The sequence below is a fragment of the Chiroxiphia lanceolata genome, chromosome 12, assembly GCF_009829145.1.
Source record: "Chiroxiphia lanceolata isolate bChiLan1 chromosome 12, bChiLan1.pri, whole genome shotgun sequence".
NCBI classification, from domain to species: Eukaryota; Metazoa; Chordata; class Aves; order Passeriformes; family Pipridae; genus Chiroxiphia; species Chiroxiphia lanceolata.
In genome coordinates, this window is record NC_045648.1 from 9,764,287 (window position 1) to 9,775,133 (window position 10,847).

Here is a 10,847-nt window from a genome sequence, read left to right on the forward strand (position 1 = left end):
TAAAATGTTATCACTGGATTAAGAAAGAGTGGTTACTAGGCTGAGCATTCTGCCTTTTCAATCACAAATATGAACCAATATGTATGCAAGACACCACTTCAAAACAGCAAAACTGGATTTGGATACTTCTACTTTGTTAGCTTAACCATCTCCTAAAATCTGTAGTATTGATAGCTATCCTGCTACAATGTAAGAAAAAAAATGAGCCTTTTACACAATATTTAGCAATAAATACAAGGCTAAGGATATAGCTGACATTCCCAAATACACATAATCTGTAGAATACAGTAACTTCTGTGGATAGAGTAATTATTTAAATCTTTAGAAACAATGAATTATTCCACGTTGCTGCTACCATTTGATGGAGGAGTACTTTTTTTTTTATGAAAAACATACAGACAATTTGCTTGTATGACCATTAGCTTTAGAATAATGCAGTTCCAATAATTTCAATTATATTGGCACATTCAAGAAAAAGTCAGCTCTATACTTGAAAAGAACACAGGTAAGGCTTACCTATAAGTGATCTCTTCCTGAGTGATTTATGTCACTGCTCTTGGTCACAGAGCAGATTTAACAAACGGGCAGCTCAGCCATGCCCAGGGCTAAACAATTCCCTGGGTTATCCTAGGAAACTTTACTTACCTAGCAGTATAGCAACTAATCTGCCCTTGACAAACTAATTTTGTCAAATTTGAGACATTCCCCATTTGTAAGGGCAGAGTTCAGTTTGGAGCCCACCTAAACACCACGCTGTGCTTATTAACATGCTGTGAAGAATCGGAAAGGGCTCCTATAACCAAAGTTAACTTCCATTTCTTCTCAGGAACAGCTACCTCTTTTCCACAACTTCTCATGTTAAAGTTTTCTTTGCATTACATTCATACCACATCTCCACCACATTCTTTTAAAACGGTCATTATTTTATTCCGTACCTGCCTCAGGCAGGATGAAATGAATCAACTGCACAGAAGTGATATGGTACAGGCTTGTGACCCTGCCCAGCATCCAATTGTTTCTAATTGATTAGCTCCAGACATAAGCACTTTAATAGCCAAAACCAACACAAGTGGAAGTTATGGTACAATATTAGGGTAAAGTGACTGTGTGTGGTCCATATAGTACGGCCCCAAGCAACCAATTAAAGAATTAATGGTTATTGGATACCGAAAATATTATGTTAAATAATATGAGAGATCTTTAATGTGCCTAAAATTGTGATAAAACACCTAAAACTTAGGAGCAGTAAGGCCTCTTACAAGATGGGGCTTAAGTGCTAATGACTCAAATATGCCAAACAGATTACAATATTTTAAAGGACAATCAAGACCATAAAAATTGACCTGAAATGTTCATAAAGCTACTCACAATAGCCTATTGATTACTACAATGTGTTTGGGTTGTTTTTATTATAAAGAAATAAGTGAAGCTATGCCAAACCATTCGTGGAGAAGAGGAAACTATGCCACTACTGGTTCCAGTTCTACAATAAGAAAAATACAAAAGAAAAAATACAAGAAAAATACTGTAAAAGAAAAAAAATGGTCCCTTCACAACCAAGAGGCCCAAACATGAATTTGACATTTCCCTTCTCTGAGCTTCTATTCTTATCTTGAACAGAACTATTAAGGGAACTTCATATACTACTTTCTGAGTGTTTTATAGGGCTGGTTATTGCAGCATCACTCATCTCCTTGCACACAAAAATACAAGCTGAACAAGCACAGCAAATCAGTAGCTTTTTTGTCCTTGGATAAGAAACATGCAGGCAAGAAGCAGATTCCACTACAGCCCCGTCTGCTTGGACATGTGCTGAATGCACTGTTTTACTGCACAATTAATACAAATGTAAACTTTTACTTTCATGGTAAGCCCTTTACTCAAGTAATCGATGTATTTTCATGACTTGCTGCAACCATAAGACAAATTAAGGAGGTGTTCATCAGCTGCCAAACAACTCAGAGCACACAGCATGCTCAGCAGTGCTACTGAGGTGGGTTGGAGCCCCATTCCCACTACCTTAAACCTCAAAGTCCACCCTAAATTCATCATAGCTTACTAAGTTGTCTTAATACAGTCTTCTCAGTTCTTCATACTCCTTTTGAATTTACTTTTGCCTGTTGTATTGCTCTTCAATTCGAAATTCTTCAGGAGGTATGTTTATATGCTGCCCAGCACATCAGGTTCCAGTTTTAACCACCATTTCTCAGCATTGCAATAGTACAAACAGTACACAACACTATTGCAGCAAACACTACTGCAGTAAACAGAAACATTAATTTCATATAAAGACTTTATTTTTTTTGTCAAAAACTCCTACAATGCTTAAAAAACCGATGCTGTTTATAAAAAAAAAAAATATTCTCCAGTTTATTCAGTCATCATTTTCTAAGGATTTCTGGATTTTGGTGTATTTAAGATTGAAGAATCCTTGAAACACTCTGTGCTGTGGGAACTATCAGTACAGAGAATGACATACTATAATAACATCTCTGCTGCATGCCAGCACACCATATTTCTTGAAATACTCACTTCTTGGAACTGATTAGGCTCATGTGTCAGGCAATAGATCAGTTGGCAGCTATGGTTTTCCTCCATGGTTCCTGTACTCACTGAACACTTAAAGCACAAACCTTTTTGGACCACCTTCTGCAGACTTCCAAACCCTTGTCACTTACAATATCTCAGCATTTATCAGGTGCTAAACTCTTAGGGCCAAAGAGCAGCTGTGATGCCTAGAAAGACCCATGGCATCACACATCTGGCAAGGTCTCCCTTTGGTCCCCATTTGTAAAGTCAGGTACAATATTACTAGTAAGAGAAAAAATATTAATTTTCCACATGGATGACTTTGAAAGTTCAGTGAAAGGAAAACCTCATTGGGAGTCTTTTAATCACAGTGCAGCTCCTTCAGCAGTTTTCTGTTTACAAACAGAAATCAAAGTGTGCAGTAACATCACCTGATAAAGGACCACGCATGACAACAGCAAAAAGTTCATTACCTACCTGTAGATGAGCATAGAGGGCAATAGCAAGCCAAGTGAACTCCCAGGAGAGCCCGGTGGCTTTAGGGCTGGCCATCCTCATGCCTTGGGGCTCTGCTGAGAGAAATTGGTTCAAATTACAAACAAAATCAAGTGGGCTCGGCCAGAATTTCAATGACTAAAGCAAACTGGGCCGGCCGTTGGAAGCAATGCAATGCAAACACCGGAGTGCTGCGCTGGCCAGAGGAGCAGGCGCAGCGCATGCCATGAGCACAGCCTGCAGGGCGAGGCAGTTCCAATTAGGGAACAGAAAAGGGGGAAAACGAAAGGTTTGGGGAAGCTGGCAGTCGTGGACAAACTTGATTGTCTCCTGGATGTAGGAGAATTTATCAAACTGGGAACCCCTCCCATCTTGATCTCTAGAAGGTAGAATCCAAGAAGCATAGGGTTTCTGATGTACTTTCCAGCACTTTCACCCACTCAAAGCTGAGCGCTCAGCCCTGGGATTTCAGCAGTCATTTGCACTGCCTTTAGCTCAGAGACTAAGCAATCAGGGCAAAATTAAAATAAAAAAAAGGTTCCACCAATTTTAGTGATCATCATGATTACAAGGCCAACATGAAATTGTCCGTCACTTTTACTAAAACTTCAATTTAAAATTGCCAACAAAACCCCCAACATTTAATAACACTGCTACATGTGCTAATTCCTAGTGTCAATGCATCTTATTGCCTTAGACCACAGTGATGTCAAAATAGTGCAAATTTCACACACACCCCAATACACATGCACACACAAAAAACACTCCCACCCCCTCACTGGTTTGCCAAGCCCCACAGCGAATGCAAACTTCTCCTTCAAATTAAGCACTCCCTCCTAAAAGGTCAGACATCCCAAAGGAAAACCATCTATCCAAACAGTCCTTGCACCTGTCAACTGAACATAATTAAGATTCCTTACAGAAAGAAGTATTTTATTCCCTCCCTCCAAAAAACCCCAAACAAACAAACAAAACCTTAAAAGTTCCCCTCCCTCCTAAAATCTTTAGCACTCCTGGATGCTTTTGCCATTGAAAAGTTTCAATCAGCTATGGCAATAAATAAAATTCTTATTTTCCCCCCCTTGGCTGGGCACTGCCGAGAGCCCCAGCTGGCCCAACTCGCCGGGCTGCGGTACTTCCCAGGTGCCGGTGCCTGGGCTGCCCAAGGGCTGCAGAAGCACCCGCGTCGCTTCGCCCTCCCGGAGACCCCTCTAGGGCGACCCTCGCCCAGCACCGCGGCCGCCCCAGCTCGGGCCGATCCCGACCGTGCCTCGCCGAGGACAGCGGGTCGGGAGAGGCTGCCCTGCCCCAGGGCCATCCCCGAGCTCACCCACCTGGAGCGGCGCGGCGGGGAGTGGGCCGGGCACGGCCGGCGGACGGCAGAGCCTCGGCTGTCACGGCCCCGGGGATGCAGCATCCTGCCCCGCCGGCGGCGGCCCCTCCCTCACGCCAGGCTCCAGCCCACCGCCGCGCCCCAGCCAAGGTCCTACAGGCTGCTGGCAGCGGGCCGCCCCCGCCCGCCCGGCCCCGGCCGGAGGAGCCCGGGCGCCTCCACCTGCGGCGCGGGGCCGCGGCCCGGCCCGGCTCCCGCTCCGCGCCCCCCGCACAGTCTCTGCCTCCCCGGCCAGCGCGGCCGGGCGGGCGGCCAAGGGGGTCCGTCCCCCCCCACCCCCGGCCGCGGAGGCACTGGCGACGCGCCGATGTCGAGGGCCGAGACCCCGGCAGCCCCGGGACCAAGTGGTTCGTCTTCCCCCGAGGGGCAAAAGCTACCGTGAAGTCAGCCTCCGAATCTGATGCAAAGCAGCTTCCAAAACCGCAACCATCCTGTGTCTCATCTCCAAGTAACTCTCACAATACAGCTGCAAATCTGCTCGCACACCGAGGAGGTCTTTAATCATGCTGCCCTCTACGATATTTTTAGGTTTCCTACTGTAAATCTGACGAGTATGTCTCGCACGACAGATTTGCTCTCGTTCTCCCTCTGAGCTTCGAGCTGTTAAACAGGAACGCCAAAATCCTCTACCTTTGCGCTACGGCTTCCACTGATATCCCAAGCTTTTCGTCGAGTCCGCTACGAGCACCACGTAAAGAAAGGGCTCTGATCCCTGCCACTGAAGTTAAAAATATGCTCCAGTGAACTAAACATAACCGATGAAGAGTTTGTTCAAGTATGTTGCACTGGAAACTTTTCCAATCTGTTTAGGTTTCTCACCAGCACGGGAAGGCGCCTCCTCTATCGTTAGGAACAGAGTGCCCCCTGCTGAAACCAGCCTGCCAGAGACCTGGAGCTGACAGCCTGCGGGAGAGCCGCTCTACCGGCCGGGAGCAGCGCGAGGGCTCGCTGGGACATCACAGACCTCGCAGGGACACCCACCTGCCCGGGCTGCCTCATCCGTGCCACTGTAACTCACAGGCTGCTCCGTCTCGGGTTCACCCTGACAGCTGAGGAAAGCTGTTCCTCCCAGTCTGTACATTATCATGATAATAAGCTGTGGAACAGGCAAGAGTGCTGCTAAAAATTCTATCTTCTCTTTTTCTAACACTGGTCAGCTAAAAGTGTATCAACTTTCTGGAAAGCTTGGCTTTCTGTCCATTTCAGTTGCTACAGTTACTTAAACCCTTAGTCCTCTCACTGTGACTTCAATTACACCCTGCAATTTGTTATCTTCCAAAAAGACATACTTCTGCAGTCAGCATATGCTTCAGACCTGATCACAGGTGATTTTAAAGCCAGAATTTAGCCATTAGATCATCTGATGGAGAAAATCCATTTTCCTGTCCCACAGGGATTCACAACTACAGGATGAAGCTGACCCTCAAGACCTGACATCTACTTAGGACTGAACACAGTTGGCACCATCCTCATTTAGATTATCTCTTCTCTCACAATCATTCACCCTTCAATAGCAAAGCAGTCTCTTGGATCCCTGAAGCAAAAGCTGCAGAACTATTAATTTGTTTGCTAGATGGGCATATTTAGACAAAATAGCCCTGGCTATATTCCTAGCACTGGTATTAGCCATGGATTACATGGAAAGGTTTGGCTCCAAGATTCTAACAAAGTTTCCCAATTGGAATGCTGGTCAGCATTTCATTCTTTTTCCCTTTTTTCTGCTACGCATCTCTGTGTTCTCTTTCTCCTTCCAGCTTACTCTGATACACTCCTTCAATGCTGCTCTTGGTCATTTTATTCAGATCAGTTGGTTGTGTGCAATCCTAAAAATAAAGGATAATTGAACATTGCACACACAAGTAGAAACATTTGCTCATCTGCAATGAATTTGAATGTAGAAAAGTTGTGTACTAGAAAGTAGCCTAGATTAGGTCACAAATCCAGCAACTGAAGTGAGCCTTCTGTTTACACATACACACACTTAATTCTTTGTAATCTTGGTCCCAGGTTAGAGGTTCTATATCTGAATTTATACAGTATGTAAGAAAATGGAGTTAAGGACCCACAACACAACTCCCTAGGGACATTTCAAAACCAGCACTACCTTCCAAGGAGATTTCAAAACCAGCATTACGGTAAATAACACAAGTGCCTTCTGCTACCTACCTCATAAAGTAGCAGTCAGCAACATCTTGCCCCAGCTGCTGAAATGATTTAGGTGTTGTTAATCCCATTCTCCCCCACAATCCACCATCTGTTTTTTTTCTTACACTGAAATCATGTTTTTCGCAAGGAAGATGGGCACACAAAAAATGACAGTATTCAGAGCATAAAAATAGCCTTAGCCACCTATTACAAACTATGCAGGGTTTTGGACAGCATTTTCCTATGTGAAACTCATTCTCATTAAATGGTGATTTGTGTTCTCCTTTATCCAATTTATTTTCTTTACCTCAGCCTCACTCCACACTCCTGCCACTTTACTCTTTTGGTTTTAGACTTCCAGTTAATCTGAAAGCTTTGAAATTTTGACTACTATTGGAGGTCTCTATAAACCCTTCTGCAAAAACTGAATGAAACTCAGGTAAGATGGGATTGACAACAACCACTTCAAAATTCACAGTACCTGCAACTCCATGGCAAACCCCTTCAATACACACCCTAACGTTAAAAGGCCATAAACTTAGGCTCTAGATGCCTAATTTTCACCCCTGGAGAAGTTTGTCAGCAATTCTGCAAAAACTAATTGACCAGTCAAGTTTAAAATAAATCTTCTTCTAAGGAAACATTAGATTTCTCTTCTGCTCACTCTGCCTTGTCTGTATGGATTATAATTTTTCAAGACAGGGGCTTTTGTTCTTTGCCTATTATATCATGTTTGCACATCCCTGGGCCAGTGTCAAGTGCTTTATGTATTACCTTATTAGTGGTTTTTACCACACAGTCTTCTAATTCCCACTCATGCCACATTAGCTCTGCAGAATCAGCGTAAGACTTTTGAATAGGAGTCTGTAGCAATGCTTTTAACACTCAGAGTTCAGATGTATTGTCTCTTGTTATAAGAAATGCTTCTTTATTCCATATATGCTTTGCTTTTGCTGCTCTCTAGGTGATGCATCATTTAAATTACATTAAATACGACAACTGTAAAGCCCTTACTGTTCATAAAATTGTGAAATATGGACATTTACACTTATTATTTCTTTGAACACAATTGTAATCTCATCCATCTGGACAGCTGGCATAGGCTCTCATGAGGAAGATGGTTGGAAATATGATGGTGTTATCCTTTGTTTTACACAGGCTTAATACCATGTGTCTTCACTATGAAACATAGCCATGAAGTGTTTTGTAATTTCTTGATTTATGTTCAAATGTAACAGAAAATTTCAATTTACACTCAACAGTGCAGGCAGAAGTGGCAGAGAAAAAAAGATTTTGAAAGATATAGCTAAGGGCCAAACTGAAGAAAATTAAATCTCTGGTCTGGCAAACAAGAAACCTCTGTTAAATCACATGATAACCACTAGATTTCACTCTCTAAACATTAACAGAAAACCTTCACATCTAAAGAGAAAACCCACATTTCTCTATTTAGCTTTGTCCTGAAATGCAGGTAGACATACTTTTTCAGCAGATTCCACGTATATATAAATATTCCCTCAAAGCAAATTCAACTACACAAATCTGATGATCATGAAGGCCATTCTTTCATCACAACAAAAGTCTGTACTACTAAGGAAAAAATATGTTTGGCTAAACTACAAATTTAAAATCCACTGGAACAGTGCAGAACAACTTTTGGCTCATAAATCAGCATTCTGACTAATGAATAACAAAACTGGAAGTATCCTGCTGAGGCCCTGTGTAGAAACTGCATTTTGGTTCAAGGCCTTAAAGTTATCAGTAATAGAGCTGCACCTGATTGACTAATGAAAGCAAAATGTTAAATTTCCTGTAACAAGTCATGAGAACCCTGACACGGTCTAATCAGTTCTTTGGCCCTGCATTGTATTTGCACAGGGTGCTTGTTTACTCTGAAATAACAAGCTCTCCGGGGTAGAGAGCAATCACACACTGTCACACTTCACTAGTATGTTATACCCTATAAAGAGGAAAGCCTCTATTAGTATAAAGTTCAGCCACAGAGCTGTGGCTTTCATTTCTTGGTGTTATGGAACCCATTGCATTCCATGTAGATCCTTGCCCTGGGCTTTGGAATCAGCTCCATCAATATAGCAAGTAGAAAAAAATTCTTGAGGCTTACAGAAAGAAAAACTACTTATGTATAGACCTAAACATTATAGAAGAAAACTACTGCCTTCCTCTCAGTTTGTGTTCAAATTACTTTAGAATTAACTAATAACAATATATACAAATGGTCACTATTTCAAGTATTCGAGTAAATATTTGTCCTTTCTTTTCTCTCAAATTTGTTTTTATCCTCAAGCAAAACAACTTGTGGCTCATTTACAACTTCTGGACCATATTTATGATCCTGTACAGTAGGAGCAGAACAAACCCATCTTGATTCAAATGGCACAAACTTTCTGTTGTAGTTCACAGTTCATAGCCCTAACTAAAAAGTTGGAATAGGCATTCAAGATAAACTTATAATACATTTACATTGTCATTTTGTGGTTTTGCAGCATATATTTTCAAAAGGATCTAGGTGATTATGTTGGGCATAATTAGAATATGTGAATTTGTATTAATAAAGGTTGAATGCAGAAAAGGTAAAACAAAAAAATAATTGTAGAGGTAAAATAGCCTCAGTTTATGTAGACATAGCAATGTGTTCTTTAACAGACTTTCTTCCTAGTTTATAATAACACAACCCCACTGAGACTGTGGATATGCCATATTGAATTCCTGAACTTGTCTGGCATTTTCTTCTCATGCAACAGTGACAATGATCTGTTTTCCTCATTCTGTGATGGCCCTTACTTGTGTGATTGTTAAAAATAAAACAGTATTGAGTGCTTTGTGAAAGAGGCAACATTTGGTGAATAAACAGGGGATCTGAGGAAATCAATTATACTGCAAGTCATGAGCAATAGACAAAGGTCAGCAGGACAATTACTGCCCTCACTGTAATGGCTCACTGGGGAAAAGCAAGAGCAAAGTAGGTGACCTGTGTCTCACAAGATGACTTGTACGTGTCACTACATGAGCATCCAAAGACGCACAGCAATATAGAAACAGAAGAGAACAGAAGAAAGGAGCAAACAGGGTAAAGGACTAAAAAAAAGAAAATGTTGGAAGAAATACATGATACATCATTGGGAGGGATACCAGTGACACAGACAATGTGGGTTATGAAGATGAATGTGTGCTACATAAAGCTGGAAGAGAGGGCGCATCTTCAGACAGCGAGCCAGACGCTGGTCACAGCAGTATCAGTACAGACTATGCATAGTAACAGCTCCTCTGTGTTTGTACCCAAGAGGAGAATTTGGTCACTGGCAACTGGAAACCAGGACAACCTAAGCCAGAATCTTGTCCAATATCACCTACAAAATGCTGTTACCACATGTATTTTCTACATTTCATGTTTTACCAAACACAGTCTATTGTTTACTTTTGCACCTGGTAAAGCCACAAATAAATTCATTTCTTTCCTTTTATAAGTTACTAACTTATAAAAGGCTGTTCCAACACAGGTAAAACCCACTATAAGGCAAGTAGGGCCCTATGCTGGAGTACTACACAGGAGGATCACCTGTGCAGTTACATGTTCTCCAAAGGCTTTCCCATCTCTGTGTACCATCACCAATGACACAGAAACAGAAACTGCCCTTTAACCTTTTCAGGGGGTAATCTCTAATTTTCTCATGGAGCCCCCATACCTACTGTAGTACTATGGCAACCATTATCAGGCCAACAGAACTCCTTTTGTCTTCATTATCTCTGATCATGTGAGTCACTAACAGCTGTCTGTAAATAGACTGCTTAGCAAAGTATTTATTGATACCTTCCAATGCCTCAGAGTAATATCATTTGAAACAATATTGCTGCTTTACGTATCATTTTCTTGAACTGTTATAAAGGCTGTCCAGTGATACCTTGCTTTGTTTCCAATGGGTAGGAAACAACCCTCATGACTTCCAGAAGAGAACAGCTTCCAGAGAAAAGTTGTTCTAAATGCTATGAAATTTTTTGTTGCTTATGCTAATTCTGCATCTATGCCTATATTTGTCAGCACAATATTGTCACAATAGTCAAGCCAGTCCACTTACTACGCAGAGCTTCAACTGCATTTAACCCTTGAAAAGTATATATGAATTCAAGCATTTTGTATCAAGTCACAGAAGAGTCTAGAAAGAGATATTACTATCAACAAACTTGGCCTTACCTAAGTATTCAGCAGTCATTGCTCTAACAAACTGTCATCCAAGGAGTGGCAAGGTCCAGCTTCTTCCTGGTGGAC

General features: G+C 41.9%; 1 protein-coding gene across 8 annotated transcripts in view; it reads right to left on the minus strand.

Moving 5' to 3' along the window:
- The window catches only part of ADAMTSL3 (ADAMTS like 3), a 179,987-nt gene extending 169,140 nt beyond the window's left edge, over nt 1-10,847 (minus strand). For 2 of the 8 annotated variants that reach the window (XM_032700359.1, XM_032700367.1), the window contains exons 1-2: nt 10,773-10,847; nt 3,007-3,098 (exon numbers count right to left, since the gene is read on the minus strand). In XM_032700359.1, coding sequence (XP_032556250.1) covers nt 3,007-3,098; nt 10,773-10,791 — 111 coding nt within the window. In that variant the 5' untranslated portion in view covers nt 10,792-10,847. Of the gene's footprint in view, nt 1-3,006; nt 3,102-4,358; nt 4,411-4,794; nt 4,873-4,954; nt 4,998-5,047; nt 5,139-5,398; nt 5,455-6,583; nt 6,659-10,772 lie in introns of those variants that run through there. The other 6 variants (XM_032700363.1, XM_032700365.1, XM_032700366.1 and 3 more) reach the window with 6 other exon arrangements.